This window comes from Macaca thibetana, chromosome 14 (genome assembly GCF_024542745.1).
Source record: "Macaca thibetana thibetana isolate TM-01 chromosome 14, ASM2454274v1, whole genome shotgun sequence".
Classification (NCBI taxonomy): domain Eukaryota; kingdom Metazoa; phylum Chordata; class Mammalia; order Primates; family Cercopithecidae; genus Macaca; species Macaca thibetana.
In genome coordinates, this window is record NC_065591.1 from 10,053,165 (window position 1) to 10,073,516 (window position 20,352).

General features: G+C 59.2%; 4 protein-coding genes across 6 annotated transcripts in view; 1 reads left to right on the forward strand and 3 right to left on the reverse strand.

Moving 5' to 3' along the window:
* Positions 1–20,352, forward strand: part of BAD (BCL2 associated agonist of cell death) — a 118,582-nt gene that overhangs the window by 81,566 nt on the left and 16,664 nt on the right. The gene's annotated exons all lie outside the window — the stretch shown is intronic.
* Positions 627–4,978, reverse strand: CATSPERZ (catsper channel auxiliary subunit zeta). 2 transcript variants are annotated; one of them, XM_050757318.1, is made up of 5 exons: positions 4,651–4,978; positions 4,090–4,420; positions 1,819–1,898; positions 1,533–1,599; positions 627–856 (listed from the first exon to the last, which is right to left on the reverse strand). In XM_050757318.1, the coding sequence occupies exons 1-5, from the start codon at positions 4,669–4,671 to the stop codon at positions 753–755; spliced, it is 603 nt and encodes a 200-aa protein (XP_050613275.1). In that variant the 5' UTR covers positions 4,672–4,978; the 3' UTR covers positions 627–752. The 2 variants fall into 2 exon arrangements, with proteins under 2 accessions (XP_050613275.1, XP_050613276.1); XM_050757319.1 differs by having other exon boundaries at positions 754–856; positions 1,489–1,599.
* On the reverse strand, positions 5,061–13,083 carry KCNK4 (potassium two pore domain channel subfamily K member 4). The gene is made up of 7 exons (XM_050757231.1): positions 13,037–13,083; positions 11,634–11,899; positions 8,126–8,249; positions 7,830–7,990; positions 7,443–7,629; positions 6,848–6,987; positions 5,061–5,739 (listed from the first exon to the last, which is right to left on the reverse strand). Coding segments are annotated over exons 1-7 (1,260 nt in total). The 5' UTR covers positions 13,038–13,083; the 3' UTR covers positions 5,061–5,358.
* Positions 15,593–20,260, reverse strand: GPR137 (G protein-coupled receptor 137). 2 transcript variants are annotated; one of them, XM_050757235.1, is made up of 8 exons: positions 19,687–20,260; positions 18,197–18,568; positions 18,064–18,113; positions 17,132–17,357; positions 16,863–17,012; positions 16,609–16,737; positions 16,356–16,474; positions 15,593–16,043 (listed from the first exon to the last, which is right to left on the reverse strand). In XM_050757235.1, the coding sequence occupies exons 2-8, from the start codon at positions 18,551–18,553 to the stop codon at positions 15,884–15,886; spliced, it is 1,191 nt and encodes a 396-aa protein (XP_050613192.1). In that variant the 5' UTR covers positions 18,554–18,568; positions 19,687–20,260; the 3' UTR covers positions 15,593–15,883. The 2 variants fall into 2 exon arrangements, with proteins under 2 accessions (XP_050613192.1, XP_050613194.1); XM_050757237.1 differs by lacking the exon at positions 19,687–20,260 and adding an exon at positions 18,844–19,219.

Consider the following 20,352-nt stretch of genomic DNA (forward strand, 5'->3'; position numbering starts at 1 on the left):
CGGCAGCGCCAGTGGGTGGGCCTTCGCGCAAGTCCCGCCCCGCAGCCGGCCGAGCCACTGCGGCGCACATGCGTACGCGGCCCCTGGGAGGGGCGGGGCCGGAGGCGCGGAGGGTTGGGGGATTAGAGTCGGGAGCTAGTGGGGCCAGAAGCGCGCTTTCGTAACGGAGGAGGTGGGGCGCGCTGCGCGCGCGAGGAGTGGGAGAGGCGGTGCAGGCTGCAACCGCGGAGCCGAGAGACCACTTACATATGAAAACGCAAGGGCGGGACGGGTGGAGAGGCTGGACCTGCTACCTATGCTTGAGGGGCGGAGCCTAGCGCGCCGTCGCGAAGGGGGAGGTGCTGCCCCCTTCCTCCTTCTCTCTTCCCCCTAGCCACTTCCCCCAAAGCGACACCAACTGGGCACTCGAACCATAGACCCAGTATCCCTACAGAGCTGCGGAACTCGGGGTGGGTGAAGCTGACTTAAAACATGCAAGAAGCCCTGGATTACGAGTCCCGGAAGGTAGGGCCGATAGGGCCCGGACGGAGAAAGCTCAAGGTCACTGCGGTGACCGAATGAAGGTCACGGGGAAGGGCGGGGCCACGTGCGTCCGCCTCACGCGGGCTGCCATGCACTGACTCACGGACCATGCATAGACTCTTTTATTTCTTTAGGACTCAAATTCCACTCGGATGGGTTCGGGCTTGGGTCTGGGGACCGGGCAGGCACAGGGCTGGTTTGGGTCGCTGCTGGAGCCCAAGGTGGCGTTTTTAATTCACGTACAGCCTCTTGCTCCGGCGCTTCTTGAGCCCCTCGATGTATCGCTGCAGCTCCTTAGTCAGGAAGTGGTCCCTGCCGATCCCTAACTGGTAGCCTAGGAGGAGGGCAGAGCTCGGCTCAGGGCAGTGAGCAACCGAAAGGTCTCCCCACCAGTGGGCGCCCCATATGTAGTTCGAGGAACCGCAGATGATTCGGGGTAGCAGCAGCGCAGGGCACTCATGTCTCTGTTAGCCTGGGGAACTTTGCATCTCTAAGGGTGCTGAGTGTTAAGGTCAAGGCTAGGGAAGACGTTGCAGGCCTGAACTAGGGCAGTGGTAGCGAGCAGTTTGGCCACCTTCTGGACCAGCCACCCGCTCTAAGCCATCAGCCGGCCCTTTATCACCACTGGGCTTTCCTACCCCAGCAGCAGAAATTCACCCACATAATCCACTGTCCAAAGGCTCCCCAACCAGCGGGAGTCGAGGCCACACCAAGGCGGTTATCCCACTGGGCAGGTGGAGAAACAGCCAAAGAAAAGCCTCCCTCAGCTAGAGAGGGCCTGCACTCAGCCTGGAGCCCAGGCCTCTGCCCATCACCACATGTCCCCCACTGGTTCTTCCTGTGCCCAGTCCCTCAGCTTTTAACTTTTATGGGGCCCTTGGAATACTTGTGAGTGCCAAGGGCATCTGACAAGACATAAGGCACCCTGAAACCCCAACCCTTGGGCCCCAGCCCTGCAAAATCCACCAGAATCTGTCGTGGTAGCTCTTGGGGGTTGGCGGGGAGCTCACTCCGGAGGGCTTTGGTGAGGATTTCCAGAGCTTCATTCTCCATGAGTTCCATCAGGGGCAGTGGCAGCTGGAGAAGCAGCAAGAGGCTTAGGCGTCCAGGGGACTTCATCTCTGCCCACAGCTGAAATGCCCCCACCTGCTCCCTGTGGCCCCCAAACCCCCAACCAGCCTGCCTGCCCGCCCCTCCACCCTGCCAACCACCCCCAACTTTCATGTCCTATCAGCAACCCCCAACTTGCCTAGCCCCTACCCCACTGAAACTCCCAGTCTCCCCAGCCCCTCCAACCCTGCTCTGCTGCTCTGCCCAGTAGGCTCGATGGGGCGTGTGCTTCGCAATATTGAGTGATGACATTGAGGAAGACTTTTCTGGGAGAAGAGAAAAAAGGGTCAGTCATCTGCAGACTCCTGGGCCTTCCCTGGGGCAGAGGAGATGGGTAGGCACCTTGTGAGAGGGAATGGCCTTCAGAGACCAGCTCCTGGTGCAACCGAAAGGTCTCCCCACCAGCGGGTGCCACAGATGTGGGGTCAGCATGGGACAGAGGTTACAACCCTAGGCTTTAGAGCCCCACCCACCTGGTTCCCGTTCTGACTGCCCCACAGTGTGACACTTAGGACTAGTGACTGACACTCTCTGACCCTCAAGTTCTTCATCAGTAAAATGGGGTAATAAAAATAGCTCTTGGCTGAGTGGTGGGTCATGCCTGTAATCCCAAAACTTTGGGAGGCCAAGGTGGGCAGATCACAAGGTCAGGAGTTTAAGACCAGCCAGGCTAGGCCGGGCGCGGTGGCTCAAGCCTGTAATCCCAGCACTTTGGGAGGCCGAGACGGGCGGATCACGAGGTCAGGAGATCGAGACCATCCTGGCTAACACGGTGAAACCCTGTCTCTACTAAAAAATACAAAAAACTAGCCGGGCGAGGCGGCGGGCGCCTGTAGTCCCAGCTACTCAGGAGGCTGAGGCAGGAGAATGGCGTAAACCCGGGGGGCGGAGCTTGCAGTGAGCTGAGATCGGCCACTGCACTCCAGCCGGGGCGACAGAGCCAGACTCCGTCTCAAAAAAAAAAAAAAAGACCAGCCAGGCCAATCTGGTGAAACACCATCTCTATTAAAAATACGAAAATTAGCTGGGCATAGTGGCAGGCGCCTGTAATCCCAGCTACTCAGGAGGCTGAGGCAGGAGAATTGCTTGAACCGGGGAGGTGGAAGTTGCAGTAAGCCGAGATCACGCCATTGCACTCCAGCAAGGGCAACAGAGTGAGACCCCAACTCAAAAAAAAAAAAAGAAAAGAAAATAGCTCTTTATGCAGGTTGTGAAGTTTGAAGGTGACAATCCAGTTTGAAGGTGACAATCCGGGGGGAACCCCGTGCCTGGCACACAGCAAGTGCTCAATATGTGACCATTGTTATACTGTTATTGGTTCTGACTCTGATGAAGTGGTTTGAGGGGGTGCCAGACAGTGTCCAGCGTGTAGTAGAGGCTTAGAAATTGTAACCAGCAACTGACTAATGGAAAGACATACACCTCCTCAACCAGCGCAAATCATAAGACAAGGCGGGATGATTCCATTAAAAACGCAGGTCTTGCTGGGCACGGTGGCTCACACTTGTAATCCCAATACTTTGGGAATCCGAGGCAGGAGGATCACTTGAGCCCAGGAGTTTGAGACCAGCCAGGGCAACATGGCGAAATTTTCTCTACAAAAAAATAAAAAATTAGCTGAGCAGGGTGGTGCCGGCCTGTCTTCCCAGCTCAGGGTGGTGGGGGTGGCTGAGGTTGGAGGATCCCTTGAGCCTAGGAGTTTGAGGCTGCAGTGAGCTATGATCACAACACTGCACTCCAGCCTGGGCGACAAAGCAGGACGCCGTCTCTAAAAAACAAACAAAGGCCGGGTGCAGTGACTCAAGCCTGTAATTCCAGCACTTTGGGAGGCCGAGGCTGGTGGATCACTTGAAGTCAGGAGTTTGAGACCAGCCTGGCCAACATGGTGAAACTTCGTCTCTACTAAAAATACAAAAATTAGCCGCACGTGGTGGCGCACGCCTGTAATCGCAGCTATTCGGGAGGCGGCGGTTGCAGTAAGCAGAGATCGTGCCATTGCACTCCAGTCCGGGCGACACAGCGAGACTCCGTCTCAAAAAAAAAAAAAAAAAAAAAAAAAAAGGCGGGAGGCGGGAGGATCACTTGAACTGCAGTGAGCTATAATCCCACGACTGCACTCCATCCAGCCTGGGTGACAGAGCGAGATCCTGTCTCCAAAACAAAACAAGAAAACCCCGCAGGTCCTACCGCGGGATCTTTGCGCAATTTATTTGGTGCGTCCTTCGCCGGACTCTGCGCGCCACGACTGAAAGTCCTGTTAAAACGCCTGCCCGGGAGGGGGCGCTCCAAGAATGCCTGGCGGATTTAAAGGGCGAAAGATTCGCGCTGGCGCCTCTCCCAGGGAATCCTAGAAACTTGGATCCTATCAGCTTCCCCCCATTTTACAGCTCCAGAAATTGAGTCCCCGGCTAGCTTATTGCCCCGCGGGCGCCCACGGCCTGGCGAGGCCACACTGACCGGCCTCGATCTGGGATGCGGTGTCCTTCTCCCCCGGATTGATTTCCATGGAGCTGCCGCGGTGCAACTCTAGCTCCACCAGCGCGTGCTCGTCCATTTCCTCCGGCTTGTGGCTGGCCTTGTCCCCTTCGTCCAACGAGCGGCTCCCCGGGCTGTACCACCCGCGGGTCTTGCTAATGCTGCGGCCCTCCGCGTCGAAGCCCTCGCAGACCTCGGACAGCGGCATGTTCAGCTGTGCCTGGGACAGCGTGGTCGTGGTCCACAGGTCCCGAATGTCGCTGTGCACGCTCTCCTTGTCCGAGTCATGGCGGTCGGAAGACTTGAGCGACACCTGTGGGCCACATACAAGGAGGGAGCCAAGGGTCGCGGGTGGCTGGAGCCGGAAGGAAGAGCAGGCTGGGGATCTGAGCCGGGTCCGGGCGGGGATCCCGTAGAGCGTGGGGTTGGTTGGGTGGGGGCTGCGGGAAGCCAAGGCTGAGTAAGAAATCGCGCCGGGGACCCGAGTCGGACCAAAGGTGGGTTGGGAGCGGACAGAGTAAGGGGTCCGGGGAGAGGTCTTACTTTCGAAGGCTTTTCCTCCATGGTTCTGCCCCAACGGACCCAGACGCCACAGGCCTCAGGACGAGAAGGGGGTCAACGCTCCAGGAAGGGGGCGGGGCAGGGCCTCTCGCGCCGGGAGAGTTCAAACGACAGCCCGCCACGCGAGATGCCATCCTCTCTCCCCTGCCTCTCCACCCCCGCACCCCACCCCCCAAAGTGTGTGCAGAGGCTGGAGACGCACAGCCCATCCCGGCTGATCCCCACGCCGGACCCTACCCAGCAGCCTCCAGGCAGAGACGCGGGCCTGAGCCCAGCCGAGAGGGCGGAGAATTGACCGACCTGGGTGCCCGGGGACCCTCGGCCTGGGGGCCACGGGAGGCCAGATGTGCCCCCACGGTGGCCCGAGGAAAGCACTTCCACACTCACTAGCGTCCGGGAGCGTCATGCCCGCAGCGGTGCAGACCGTTTTCATTTATTGATGCAGGCTTTCAGGCACAGTCGTGAGGTGCTGTGAGGGACACGCCCGCCCGGGGCAGCGACACAGAAAGCCGTGGGGGGTCTGGAGATGGATGGAAGTGAGGAAAGGGCCGGGGGACGGCGGAGAGGCAGCCGTAGCCTCCTCCCCAGACTTCAGTCTCGTGGAAAGAGGGCTCTTTGGTCAAACAAGCCAAGCATGCCGGGGAGAGCAGGAACGAAGCCCTTGAGAGGCCCGGGCCGGGGATCCTGCCCCTACACCGGCACGTCTTTGTCTCGGGGACGCCCGGGGCCGCGGGGCCGCACGGGCTTCCTGGGGGGATTAGGGCGGCGGCGACCTCGCGGCGCGCGGGGCAGCGGGCAGCCGCGCTCGCTCTGCGTGTCCGAGGACTCGTCGATGAAGGCCAGGTTCTCGCTGGGATAATCCAGGGCCGAGGCCGTGGGCGGGGAAGGCGGCTGAGCCTTCTTCGGGGGCGAAGGGGATCGGGGCCTGCCCAGCGGCTGCGCTGGACAGGGCGGTGGAGGCAGCAGTGGCCGCTCCTTCTCTGGCGGCGGGGCAGCGGGCCCGGCTCGCTGGGTCACGCGCGCCGTCACCGTGCCAGTCCAGCTGGCAGCCTGCGCCGTGAGGCCGCCCATCTGCACGGAGAGGGAAAGCAGCCCTCGACTAGAGGTCCTGGACCCCCTCCGCGACCCCCCAGGAACCTGCCCCTTCACCAGCAGGGATCAACCCCCAACCCTCTTTTCTGCCTGGTCCTCTAGCCTCAGCCAGCCCCGAGGATGGAAGGGCTCCTCCGCTGGGTGCTCCCAGAAAGGTGGCAAAATACAAATTGCCCGGCTAAATGTGAATTTCCGAGAAACAACAAATTTTAGTATAACTATATCTCGTGCAATATTTGGGACATGCTTTTATATATATACATACATACATATATATATATATATATATATTTTTTTTTTTTTTTTTTTTTTTTTTTGAGAGGAGTCTAGCTCAGTCATCCAGGCTGGAGTGCAGTGGCGGATCTTGGCTAACTGCAACCTCTGCCTCCCCAGTTCAAGCAGTTCTCCTGCCTCAGCCTTCCAAGTAGCTGGGATTACAGGAGCCTGCCACCACCCCCAGCTAATTTTTGTATTTTTAGCAGGGTTTTACTGTGTTGGCCAGGCTGGTCTCGAACTCCTGACCTCGTGATCCACCCACCTCAGCCTCCCAAAGTGCTGGGATTACAAGCATGAGCCACCGCGCCCGGCCAAATTAAAATTTCATTTATTTGAAATTCAAATTTAACTGAGTTTTGGTTTTTTTTGTTTTGTTTATTTGTTTGTGAGACCAGGGCTTACTCTGTTGCCCAGGCTGGAGTGCAGCGGTGCAATCATGACCCACTGCAGCCTCGACCTCCCCTGGCTCAAGTGATCCTCCCATCTCAGCCTCCCGAGTAACTGGGCGCACACCACCACGCAGGGCTAATTTTTGTGTATTTTCTAGAGGCGGGGTCTCACCATGTTGCCCCAGCTGGCTTTCTGCATTTTTATTTGCTAAATCTGGCAATCCTACCCATGAGGGCAGAGGTGGTGAAGTTACCCACAAACATATACCCCTCTGTTCCCTGCGAGGCACACACAGAGGCTCACTCAGCCCCTGCCTCAGGAGCCCACACCCTGGATAGGAGACAACCTGCTCAACCCCCTGCTAGGGAACAGCACATTTGCACCACAGTGCACAGACGCAGTGCCAACCCTGGGCGCCTACCTCTGCCCGAGTGCGGCGGGACACTACTCGCAGCCAGTTCCCGATGGTGGTGAGTACTGAGGCGAAGTAAGCCAGGCCGAGCAGGATCCAGAACCACACCAGCGGCTGATAGGCTGGGGAGTCCTGCCTGGGGTCCGCGCCTGGGATACCACCAGGAAAGGCAGAAAGAACTGGATTGTGGGGCAAGCCTGTGAGCTCTGGTTCAGTGTCCCCCTCCCAGCTCCTGGAGAGGACCTGCGCTCCCTAGGGCAATGGGTATGTGCTTGAGTGTGTGAGTGGAGGCAGGAAAATGAGTGGTGTGCATGAGTTGAAAGTGTGCAAGATCAAAGCATGCAAGAAGGGGCGCTCCTGTGCAAGAATGTGACACATGCGAGGGGTGTGTTTAATATATGTGTGAGCATGCATGGGACTCAAGCATACAAGAATGTGAGTGTGCATAAGGCGCTGGTGTGTGTGCAAGGCTGTGATGGTGCATTCCATGATGGAGGCAGGCGTTACAGCAACCACATGGATTTGGAGGGAAAGGTGGGAGTGCAGAGCCCCTGATCAGGAATAAAGTAGATGGGAAAGTGCAGCACAAGAAGGGCGGCCTCACCGGCCACATAGTCACCAAAGCCCACGGTGGTAAGTGTCACTATGACAAAGTAGATGGCCTCCAGCTTGCTCCAGTCCTCCATATAGCAGAACACGAACGTGGGCGTGAGGACAAAGAGCAGGCAGCCGATCAGTAGGAAGAGCATCGCTGACAGCACTCTTACTAGCTCCGGTGGCACGTGCCACTTCTGCGGGGAGGGGCAGTAGACAGGACCCAGGAGACACCAACAATCCCCACTCCCATACTGTCCACTCCCGCCCCCAGGAGCCTGTGGGGAGAGGCTTAGGGTCGGCGGGCGGTGGGGGTGGGGGGCACTCATGTGCCAGGGACATGGGGAAGGGTAGCTGGAGGCCAGCACAAGGGCAGGCAGGGCATGGAGCAGCTCACCAAGAAGATGGCTTCAATGTGACCGATGCCACGGCGCAGGGAGGAGCCCAGTCGGTCCCCAACCCCTGCCAGTAGGATCCCAAACAGCGGAATCCCCACCAGTGCATAAAAGATGCAGAAGAGGCGCCCAGCATCTGTGCGCAGGGCCACATTGCCATAGCCTGGGCAGAGGGGCGATGCAGGAAGTCTAGGGGCCGCCTGGGACCCCTCCGTCTCCCTGCACCTTCCCCCATGAGGAAGCTCCTTGCCTGTCCCCCACATGCCACCGTCCCCCACATGCCAATCCCCTCCCCCACCGATGGTGGTGATGATGGTTCCTGAGAAAAAGAAGGCGCTGCCCAGGTCCCAGGCTGAGTGGCTGCTGTTACTGGTCGAGTTGGTTTCTGGGTCCGCACCTCCTCCCAGGGCATCAGCCACCTCCTGCAGGATAAGGTATAGAAGGAGGAGCTTCAGTTCTTCCCTCCTGTCTAGGCCAACTTGTGGCCCCTCCAGTCTGTAGGGTGGCTCCCCCCCTGCTCCTCCCTGTTCTCCCCTTCTCTCTGATCTCCCAGGAGGCAGTTTCTTACAGCAGAAGATGCAAACTGGGTCTAGTCTACCTGCAGGCAAGTTTGTTTGACCTCTGCAATGTCTGAGAAACATTTTTGGTATCTGGCCCCTAACTTCAGACAACAAATTTCTACTTTTACCATGGTCAGGAGCAGACCTGGGACCAGATTGCCTGGCTTCAAATGTTTATGCTGTGGGACCTTGGGCAAGTTAACTGTCTGGCTTCGGCTTCTACATGTCTCAAGTGGGGATGATAATGACAGCATCTGCCTCCCAGATTTTTTGTGAACTTGCAACAAAGTAAGCACTGACTGTTAAGTTCCCAAGCAGTGACCACACCCTGTGTTTCTAGCTTTCCAAACCCACCCTCCCATTGCACCTATGGAAGCTGAATTTGAGTCCGTTTCCTTAGAAAATCTCATGAAAGCTAGGGCCTTTCTCTCCAGGAAGGTTTATGTGCCACAAAATTTTGCTTCCAATTTTTAGAAGGTTTATACGCACACACAAAAACACACACATCCCAACCCTGCTGAAGTCCAAGCCAAACCCTGTGCTGCAGTGTAAGTAATGTTGATTGAGCACCTCTCAATAAGTATTACTATTTTTTTAAGGCTAGTCAAGTGAAGCAGTGGGAGTGGAGAAGGAACCAAGAAATCTGTAACTGGTTGTGATCAATTAGTTGTAAACAACACCACTGTACTCAAACCAGCCAATACATATTATTAAATGAACGTAATGTCCCTATTTGGATGTCTCCCTCTCGCCAGCATGCAGGTCCCACGGGCAGGGACTATTTTGAGAGTGCTTGCCCTAGGTGAGAGGAAGTCAAAGAGACTCTTCCCCAAGCAGCAGTGCCAAGGCACAAGAATGGTGTCTGTGGGGCACATCGTAAAGCACTTCTCTCCCTGACTGCAGTCCTCATTAGCAAGACTCAGTCCCAACTGATCTTCCTAAAGTGACTGCTCAGCGCCCTCCATGGCTCCCCACTCCTTGCAGGCCTAAACTCCCCAGCCCAGCATTGAAGCCCTTTTTTCAAACTGGTCCCCACCTCCCTTCCCCTAGTCTTGTCCCTGGGACTCCAATTTGGCACCCCATGTTACAGCAACCTTCCCCCCAGATTTTCTGAGATGATTGCATTTCCTGTAATAATTTTTAATAAAAGCAAGAAGTGAAAGAGCTAATTAAAAGTGATTTAATGTGTATTTTGCAACCCTTTTCCAATAAATTCACAACTTCAGGGGAAAATCCTGTGTCATCCTGTGTGTTCTAATTTTTGCTTCAAATGACTAGGCATCTGCTAACTCCAGGTTCTGCAAAATGCGCCGGAAATTTCCAGCTTCCACGCCTTTGCCCATGCTGTCTTTCCACATGGGCATCTCTTGCCCCTCGTCTCTACTCTCTATCCCTCTCGCCTGGTGTGTTTCAATCACCAGGTCATCCCTCAGGCCGCTGCCATCTCCCTCCTGGTCCCCAGCACCTAGCTCAAGGCCTAGCACAATTGGTGCTTCACAGAAAGAAGGAAACTTCCTTTCCACTGAATCCTACAGTGATCTGTCTGACCATGGATCTCTCCCCTCCCCTAGGTGTGACGCCCTCCAAGGCAGACCCTGTGTCTGATCCACCCCAATATCCCCTTGGCGTATAACACTACAGCACCTAGCACACAGTAGGTGCACAATAGCTGCACAACTAATTCAGGGAGTGAATCCTACTGTGAAAGAGAAATAAAGTGGCTGTCACCCACCCTTCTCAGTCCTGCTTCTCCTTTTCTTGCTTTTTCTTATCCAGGAAAAAAGCAGTTCCATTGTGAAGACAAACTAGGTCAGATTCCCTCCCTCCCTCCCTCTGCCCTGTGGTCTGGCCAGACACATTCTTCCCAGGCCTCTCTGAGCCTCCACTGGCATTCTGGAAGTGTCAGAGATGATGTCAGGTGGTCTGTGTCCTGACCCCACCCCACACACATCTCTGCCCTGAGTCCTGCTGCCTTGAGAATCAGCTGGAACACTGAGGCCTCCGTGCCAATGGGCCCTCCCTCCACAAAGAACAGGCAGGGAACAAAGGGTACTCTTCAATTTCAAGTAATAGACATTAATTTATTAAAGCTAGGTCTTCATTTTTTTGTATGACAGTGACTCCGAAATCAGAGAAAGCAACAGAGGTGCCTGGCTGACTGTACCCCCAGAAGGCTGCAGCCCAAAACTTTCTTGAGTCTATGGTTGGAGTCTGACCAGAAGTGCCTCAGGGAACCCTGACGTACCCCCCTTCTCCCCACATGGTAAGCATGCACCCTAGGGGGAAGGGGCACCTGACCTGGCATCCCTGGTGGCATGGATCCTGGAACCCTCCCAGATCACCTGCACACGCTCATATGCACACTTTTCCAGGGGGACGGGGTGTGTTCACTGTGTTCTTGGGTTTTTCTAAGACACATGACTCCAAAAACTGTATGGGAACCGGTGTAGGTAGGGTTGCCAGATTTTAGCAAACAAAAATATTGCACGGGATGGACTTGTATTAAAAAGGCATCTGTGGGCCAGGCGTGGTGGCTCATGCCTGCAATCCCAGCACTTTGGGAGGCTGGGGTGGGTGAATCACTTGAGGTCAGGAGTTTGAGACCAGCCTGGCCAACATGGTGAAACCCCATCTCTACTAAAAATACAAAAATTAGCCAGGCGTGGTGATGCATTGCATCTCTGTAATCCCAGCTGCTCGGGAGACTGAGGCAGGAGAATCAATTGAATCTGGGAGGCTGAGGTTGCTGTGAGCTGAGATCACACCACTGTACTCCAGCCTGGGTGACACAGGGAGACTCCGTCTCAAAAAAAAAAAAAAAAAAAAAAAAAAAAAAAAAAAAAAAAAGGGCATTTGTGGTTTAACTGTAATTCACATTTAAATGAGAGTCTTGGATTTTATGTGGCAACTAGACCGGTGAGTGAGACCTATGCAAATGTAACATAGCCCTTGTGCTATGGCCATTCATTCATTCATTTTCCCCTCATCCCACCACCATCACACCCTGAAGGACACAATCTAGGTTCATAGTCCTGTGCCAGGCTCTCCAAGGAAACAAATGACCCCATTGTTGCCCTATTGACAACACAGAGACCTGGACCCCAGCCTCTGTCCCACAGCCTCCGGCTGCACCCCGTCCTCAGGGATACTGATCTGAAAGCAGCACCGGCACAGGGCCTCACTGGCACGCAGCTAGTGCCAGGGGTGATGGGTGACAGCTGAAGGGGCTGAGGCCCACCCACGCACCTTGATGAGGAGGCCCAGCTCCTGGTCGCTCACACACGGATGGGCCCTCAGGAACTTCTCTCGGACCTCCCCCAGCTCCCTCTGGGCCTGCTGCTCGTGGGGCTGCTCCAGGGCCCGGAACACCAGGGCACCAGACACCAAGTACAGCAAGACCAGCGCCAGCAGGGCCAGGAGCGTGGTGCTGCGCATGGCGCGCCCAGGCGCCGGGCCAGCTCCACTGCCCCCCTGGAGGGGCCGGGCAGGGGGCTCCTGGGGAGCTGTCGTCACTGCGGGCAAAACCAGGGATGCTGGGGTCACTGAGCTGGCCTGACATCCACACCCTTCTCCTCGATCCCCTACACACCCAAAGATCCATGAAGTCCCCAGCCGCACTGTCCACAGATATCCCTCTAACTGAACACACCCAGTCCCCCTCCTATCTCCAGCCTTCCCCTTACCTCCGCTGCCCCTGTCGGGGACCACCGGGTGAGGAAAGAGAGGAGGGCACGGGGAAGGGAAAGGAAGGCGAGTGGGAGGCCGAAAGAGAGCCTAAGCCTGGCTAGGGGGAAGCGGGGCGAGTGAGGAAATGTGGGGGGTTTGGGGGGGTGTGGGGAACTGGCCCTCGAGGAGGAGGCTGAGGGGGGCTCAGAGACGTCCGAAGGGAAACCCGGAGGAGAGGCCGGACAGCGTAGGGCGGGGACAGGGGAATGGTGGGTCCCGGCTCGCCGGCTGCGGCTGCGACAGCATCTCCGCGGCTTCTCCGTCCCCTCTCGCCTCGCCCTGCTTCCCGGCTGGCCCTCCAGGGTGCCCCCGCGCCCCGCTGGACTTTCGAGGAACCCAGGGATGGGTCCCGCACCCAGGCGAGGAGGGGTGCGGGGGACGCCCAGTTCCCGGAAAAAGCAGGGAGGGGGTCCGCAAAGGCCACACCGGGGCGGTAGTCCCCGGGACAGCTGTCAGTCCCTGACAGCGGGCGGCGGCGCCCACGCGCACACACGCCCCGGCACGCGCCGCCACGCGCGGGCACAAAGACCCGCGCGCCCACGCTCCACCCCGAGGCTGCAGCGCCGCACCGCCCCGCTGCACGCACGCACCCCACCTGCACACTCCGCAGACGCCCGGGCACCCCCGGCCCCCATGGGCGTGTCGGCCGCGCCAGGGCACCCAGAGCCCACGCACATGTGTGCGGACACTCGCGTGCACACGCCAGACCGCAGGGCCACCGCGCAGCGCCCGCCGCTCGCTCCCACCGCCTCCCCCGCGTCCCCACAGCTACGCCTCGGAGCGTGGCAGGCGGCGGGACCGGCGGCCACGCCACTCCCTGAGGCGCCCACGCGTGGGAGGTGGGCACCCCGCCTGGCCAGTCGCCCCCGGGGCGCCCCTGCCCCGGAGTCCTGCCCGCGCACCGGAGCCCCCCCCACACTTACTGTCGGCCCTGCTGCGGCTGCGGCTGAGGCCCGGGTTCCAGCACGGCCTCGCCGGTGCCGACTGGGCCGCGGAGGCGGCAGGGGCGGAGCGGGCGGCCGCTGGGGCTGGGACCCCCCTCCCGCCGGCAGAAGCCCCCCTCCTCCCGCGGTTAACCCCTCCGGTGCCACTCTTCCCTCCTTGCAGCGCCCTAGCCGCCGGCGCCGCCCCAAGCCCTTTACCTGCGGCCGCCCGGCTCCCCAATGCTGGCCAGCCCCGGGAGGTGGGTGGCAGAGGAGCCGGAAAGGGGTTGCAGCCGGGGCCAGCCTTCTAGCCTTGGACCGGAGCCCAATGTGGCCAGCGGCAGGGCCCCGACCTGGGCATCAGCTGGCCCACCTCTCCGGACAGGCACACGCTAATCTGGCATCTCCCAGGCCCATTACTGGATCGGGAAGGGCCCGCAACTCTCCGCCCCTGGGGACAGCCTGGCCCTTGGGCTCAGCACTCATGAGGGAGGGGCTCCGCGGGACAAAGGGGTGGGGGAAACCCGGTGGGGTCACCTGGAATTGGCCGACATGGAGGTTGGGACCCACCTCTGGGGAGTCACTGCTGGAGCACTTCCTGCCCCCACTCCAGTTTTGGCCCTCTACCTGCTCCCGGGCTATCCCTCCAGGGTGCTCCCAGCCCCAGCTTTTGGTTCTCACTTCCATGACCAGAAATCAGCCCCAGAAGGCTGTGGCTGGAGCTGCCTGCAGATCCCAGCGTGGCACTGGTGCCAGCATCCGCTCTCCCACTGCCTGAACACCCAGGCCCTGGCTGGTCCTGAACTTGCCCTGCCCTGTTCTCACCCGCTTGACAACCTGTGACCTCTCCAAAGACCCTCTGGTGCCCGCTGGGGTCCTCAGCCCTCATGCTGGATGGCTTTCAGGCTGGGCTTTGAGGCTGACCACCCCCTACTGGTAGGGAACCTGGACAGGTTTCCAAACTCTGGAGTGTCCCTGTTCCCACTTACAGAAAAGGGGTGATTAATCATCACTTCAGGGTGCTGTTCTGGGCATTAGGGAGGCCAGTGTTTAGAAATCCTCAAAACAGAGCCGAGCACACGCAATAAAGTGCCCACAAACGTTAGGAGTTTTCCTTTCCACAAAAAGTGATTGTCCAGCTTCAAGCTGATTCTCTGAGTCTCAGATGCCCTCTCTGGAGGCCCTGAGGGTCTGGTGCCCACGATGGTCCCACGTAAAGGGTTTTGAGGCAGGCCCAGCAATAAGCCAAGGGAACTCTGAAAAGCTGGGACAACCACCTATGTGGGCAGGGGACAGACCCTCTAGTAAAGGACTCCTAGCCATCAGACAGACCTGCCAGGACCATGGGAGCAGAGAGCAGTGACTATGCTACTAAGGACAGTGGAGAAGGGGGCCACTGGGAGGGTACAGCTAGGGGACCACCTGTACATCACACAAACCCACACCCTGGTAGGAAGATGGGGGCTGCTCAGTCACCAGGCCAACTCCCCGGCACGCCCTGGACTAACTCCTGGCTCCTAAAGACCAGGTTGGGGTGGTGATAGGGAAACAGGGCCTCCAGAAAGTCTAATCCATTGGGGTTAAGACTCAGTAGCTGCCAGGCATGGTACCTCATGCCTGTAATCCCAGCACTTTGGGAGGCTGAGGTGGGTGGATTGCTTGAGCCCAGGAGTTCGAGACCAGCCTGGGCAATATGGTGAAACCCCACCTCTAAAATAAAAAATTAAAAAATTAGGGCCGGGCGCGGTGGCTCAAGCCTGTAATCCCAGCACTTTGGGAGGCCGAGATGGGCGGATCACGAGGTCAGGAGATCGAGACCATCCTGGCTAACACGGTGAAACCCCGTCTCTACTAAAAAAAATACAAAAAAACTAGCTGGGCGTGGTGGCGGGCGCCTGTAGTCCCAGCTACTCGGGAGGCTGAGGCAGGAGAATGGCATAAACCTGGGAGGCGGAGCTTGCAGTGAGCTGAGATAGCGCCACTGCACTCCAGCCCTGACGACACAGCGAGACTCCATCTCAAAAAAAAAAAAAAAAAATAAAATAAATTAGGCAGGCTGAGGCAGGAGGATTGCTTGAGCCTGGTTGGTTGAGGCTGCAGTGGGCCATGATCGTGCCACTGCACTCCAGTCTGAGTGACAGACCCTGTCTCAAAAAAAAAAAAAAAAAAATGCTCAGTAGCCACATAACCACAGTAATGTGGGGCTGTGGGGCCTAGCAGAGGGGCCACATCCCTTGACCATTAGACAGAAGGCTTCCTAAAGATAGTAACAGTTGACGCAGGTCTTGAGGAAAGAGTAGGAACTATTCAAGTGGAGAGGGATCTGGAGTTAGTGGGGCAATTCTGGGCCAGCAGAGCTTTGAGAACAAAGGCCTGTGTGGTCTCCTTCCCTTGCAAACTGCAGGCCCCTCCTCTCCCAGCCCACCAGCCTTGATGGGGTAAGTGGCCCCTGCCCAGCCTAGCAGCCCACTTCAAGGGCCAGTGTCTGTTCAGCCTTAGGCCAAACAGGCAAAAGTGACAGGAACACAAGGCAGATGATAGACAGGTGAACAACTGTGGGGCGCAGACACTGTTTATTGAGTGGCAGGCACAGGAGAGGTAGCTGGCTCCGGTGTGGAAGCGGAGGTGGCAGGTCATGCCAGGGTGCTGTGGGCATCTGGCAGCCAGGGCCACGCCCCCATCCTAGGGGGACGGCACAAGCTCACTATGACAGGAGCAGCAAGGAGCTGGCCAGAGGAGGGGGCAGCCACGACCCCCAGGATCCTGGGCAAGAAGTGGCAAACTTGGCACAGGGGCTTAGGGTGATGGGGACTGGGGCCTGGGTATTCTGTGGGGGAGGGAAGGGGATCACGTCTGTGGGGTGGAGTAGAGACTGTGGTGGTGGCCGCCTGGTCCTGGCACCTGGGAGAAGAGCAGAGGAGTGGTCTTCGTCTGGCTGCCCCCATACCAGCCCGGCTCACGCCCGATGGCGCCATACCAGCTCCCAGAGCCTAGACTGCCTGACATACTGCAGCAGAGAAACAGGGTCAGTCTCAGGACAGTGACCAGGGCCACAGTCACAAGAGCTGCAGGAGGAACAGAGGCTTAGAACAGAACCCCTGTGACCTAGACCTTCGGGGCCCAGGGCAAAGTACATCTCTAGGCAAGGGATGGAGGCTTTAGCCATAGGAACCCAGGGGACCTCACCTAGTACAGATGGGGAAGCAAAGGCCATGGCAGGGGTGGAAGGGCAAGACCCGGCTCTCTCAGTCCCCCATAGCTCGATGGAGCCAAGTGGGTGGTGGGGGCAGGGGTACTGAGGCAGTGCCATGGCTCCTACCTGGTGCTCTCACCCCGGCTGTGCTCCCAGGAGCAGCCCTCATCTTCACAGTGCCCAGCCCGGTCAAAGAAGTAGGACCGGGAGGCAAAGACCTGCCCATTGAGGATGTGGCTGGTGCTCTGGAGAAGGAAGCCATCATCGATACTTACTCCTGTCCCACACTGTTCTCCCTGCCCATCCCCAGATGCCAACCCAGGATTCCCAGCATCTGCCCCTCTCCACTGGGCCCACAGGGGAGGGTGCAGACCCTTACCAGGTCCTGTGGGGGCCGGTGTACCCGGAAGAAGCCCACCAGCAGGGTGGTGGGCAGCAGCTCCCACACGAAGAGGATGAGGCCAAATACCAGGTAGCCTTTGTTCCCCAGGTCATTTACCAGGTCCGCCTGTGGGAAGGCAGGGGCTGGTGCCAGTCTGCAGTCACGCCAAGGGGGCAGTGGGACAGGGCCCAGGCCAGCTGGGGCCAAGGTGCCACGGCTACTAAGGAGGTGGCAGACATGCGTATGCCCACCTGATCAGACACATTGTACCAGTCGTAATCGAAGGTGTCCAGCCGGCTCTGGGGGGCCAAGGCCAGTGCTGTCAGGTTGTAGCAGGCCCGGCTGGCATAGAGCAGGACCATGGCTCCACCCATCGCGGCCGCCTGGCACACACTGGTCCCCTGGCACAGGTAACAACAGAGGATCCTCAGGGAGAGAAGGCTCCCAGCTTCCTCTACACCCTGAGAACCGCTGCCCAGAGATCCCAAAGGACACCTGGGCATCAGTGCTGCGGCCCTACCTTGGCCTCCAGGTAGATGCTAGTGGAGGGGGCCCGCCTGGCGACGAGGCAGAGGCAGGCAGCAAGAGACAGCGCACAGATGACGAACAGGGAGTCGCTCACCAGGACGCGGACAAGCAGCAGGGCCCAGGGCTGTGCCCGGCGCCGATGGGAGAGCACAGCACACAGCACGTTCACCAGCAGAAAGAGCAGCGAGGCCCCCACAAAGGCCCCTCGGACAGCCAGCCTGCAGCCACAGCACAGTCAGCCCGGGCCCTCAACAGCCCTCAGCACTCACCACCTGCCCCACCTCCTGCAGGAAACCCCAATGTCCACAGAACTCAGGGCATCCAGTCTGAGCCCTGTTCCTCCATTCTTATAGATGGAGAAACTGAGGCTCAAAGAGGTCAGAAGGTGACTGACAGCCATGGTACCTCGGAAGGGACACCAACTGGAGTCAGAAGTCTCCGTCTGAGCCCCAGCTCTGCGACCTTGATCCTGATGCCTTACCTGGCTGGGCCTCAGTTTCTTCATCTCTCAAGGGAGGAGAGTAGCCTCTCAGGGAAATTGTACAAATGAAAGATGGCTGGGAAAGCTCTTTATAAACCGTAAGACACTGTACAAATGACGAGGGCATTGCGGCCCCAGGTCACCCAGGAGTGCATATGGCTTTGGTGCTTCCATGGGCTGGAGCCTCCAGCTCACTCTCCATGGTGGATGCCACTGGGTTCCTCTCCCTCACACTACCACAACCATTCCTATTCTTGTGCCTTGCAGATCTGCAACGCCTCTGCTGAGCCATCTGCGCCAGGTGCTTTAACTTTTCCAAGCTCTTCCACAGACATTCCCTGGGTTGTCTTTGTCTCAGCCCTGAGAGGTGGGAAGGGATCTACATGGGACTGTCCCCTGCCCCTGACCTGGAGGTTGAGCCCACCAGTGTCCCGAGTACTTACAAGCCTCGGCTCATCTCCGGCCGACGCTTCGCCTTGGCCTTGAACACCACCTAGGAGCAGAGATGCCCTTCACTCCCGTGGGTCCTTAAGGCTTGCCACCTCCCACCCCCCACCCGGGACCACAGTTGGTTACCTGGGCAAAGTAGAGGTTCATAAGCGTCAAGGTGAAGAACTGCAGGCAGACGGGGCAGCAGTAGAGAAGCCAGAAGGGCAAGGGCCCCAGGCGGTTGGCGCGGGGAGTATCTCGGAAGTAGAAGGAGAAGAGAGTGGTACGCAAGGCAGCCCAGAGCAGACAGAGGGCCAGGAACACCGTCTGATAGCTGAGACGCTTGTGCCCATACAGAAGCACCAGCCAGAGCTGGGCATAGACGGAGAAGAAGAGCAGGGCATACATGGTGGTGTAGGCAGCCGTCAGCCCCAGGGTCACAGCAGGTGGCAGCGCAGGCACCAGCCCGGCAGCAGGCACCAGGCCAGACAGGTTACTCTCCATGTCAGGGAGGGAGGCCTGAATCCCGGAGACAGAGAAGGAGGGGCTGTCGGCAGGGCCAGGGAAATAAATACGGAGGGGTGGGAATTGCAGGGTGCAGAGAGGGCGATGGGGCGCTGAGGAGGAAAGAAGTTGTGGCTGACAGGCCCCTCCTCCTCAACAGAGAGACCCTTGCCCTTGGGGAACACGGGCAGCCTGGGCCCCAGGCCCCTCACTCAGGGGCATGGAAGGGCAGTCTCTTCTCTCCAGGGCAGACCGGGTGGGGGTTGGGGGTGTCTCCTCCCTGGGCCTACCCCAGAGTCAGGGATGGGGGGATGCAGAGGCCCAAGGAGCGGAGTCCCTGGCCTCGGTCGCTCGTGTCGTCCTGGCTGGAGGGGGAGAGCCAGCCGATGCCCGTCGGGTCAGGGCAGCGGCCGCTGCAGGGGGCGCCCAATGCCCCGCTCTCCCCCTCCCCAAGCTGGGGGAGGCTCTCCTCCAGTAATGCGGATGGGGAGGGCCTCTGCCTTCTGTCCTCGTAATTCTCGAAAGCTGCCCCCCGCCCCACCCCCCCCACCGCGTCCACTCTCCAGCCTCAAGGGGCGGGAGGAGGCGGATGCCAGGTCCTCAGGCCGCTGATGGGAGAGCCGGCTCAGGTCGTGGGGACCCGGGGCTCCGGCTCCCCGGCTCCCGCTGCTCCGCCCCCTCCTGCGCCTGCGCGGGCGCCGTTCGCTACGCAAATTGCGCAGGGGCCCGACCGGCTCCGCAGTCCAGCGCCGCACCCGGCGTGAAACCGTACGAGAATTGGCGCGAGCTGCGCCGCTGGCGGGCGCCCGGGGTTACGGGAGGCGGCTGGAGGGCGGCCGAATTGCGGGGGCCGTGCCGCATCCAGGGGGTCCCCGGGTGGGCTGTGCCTGGGCGGTCCGCCTTAACTTGTATGGGGGGCCGCCAATTCCCACGCTCCTCTCTCCTATACCCAAATCGGGGTCGTGCCACCCAGCCGGGGGCGGCAACGGATTCCCGTCCCTCGGCCTCTGAAGAAAACTTCCGCCCATAGCCAAGATGGCCCCCGGGCCCCGCCCCCGGGCCTGAACCCGCGGAGCCCCGAATCCCCAGCGCGGGCCCGCCCCCCGCCCCGGCGCGCCCGCGGCCCTGCTCACCTGGCCGGCCGCCTGCCAGGCCTGAAGCCCCCACGGACCCTACGGTCCACCCTCACCGGGTCCCCGGCCCTCCTCCCGCGCCCGGGCAGCCATCCCAGCCAGGGAGGAGGTTCCTCTCCTTATCTCCAGTGCCCCCGAGGTGGCGCGGGAGGTGTCCCCCGAGGCAGGCGGCGCGAAGCTTCCACGCCTGGGAGGAGGAGCGGGGAGCGGGACTTTCCGACCGGGCACCCAGTCCAGGCGGAGCGGTAACAATAGCAACAATAATCGCATCCGACGGCTGAGCTTCAGTTGTGGCTGTGCCAAGCGCCTTCGCCCGCAGTAATCACTCCCTTCACAAAGTTTTCACTGGCTCCTGGGGGAGCTGTCACTATCCCCACTTCACTGGGGGGAAACTAAGGTCCAGAGGGGCTGAAGGACTTGTTGGCAGAAGTGGGTCTCCAGGTTCCAAATGGGGACCCCAGAGAATCCCTCTCCTGCTCCCACACACGTCCAAGGTGTGAGGCAGCGAGGATGTGAGCACCAGGGCTGCAGAAGGGAGAAAAAAGGCTGCGGGCGAGTAGCCGTAGGTCCGGCGGGGGGGCGGGGCCGGGCCGGGTTGACCCCGCCTCTGGACCTACCCGAGTGACGTTCCGAGAGGTGATTGGGCCAGGTCGCTGACAGTTCCCG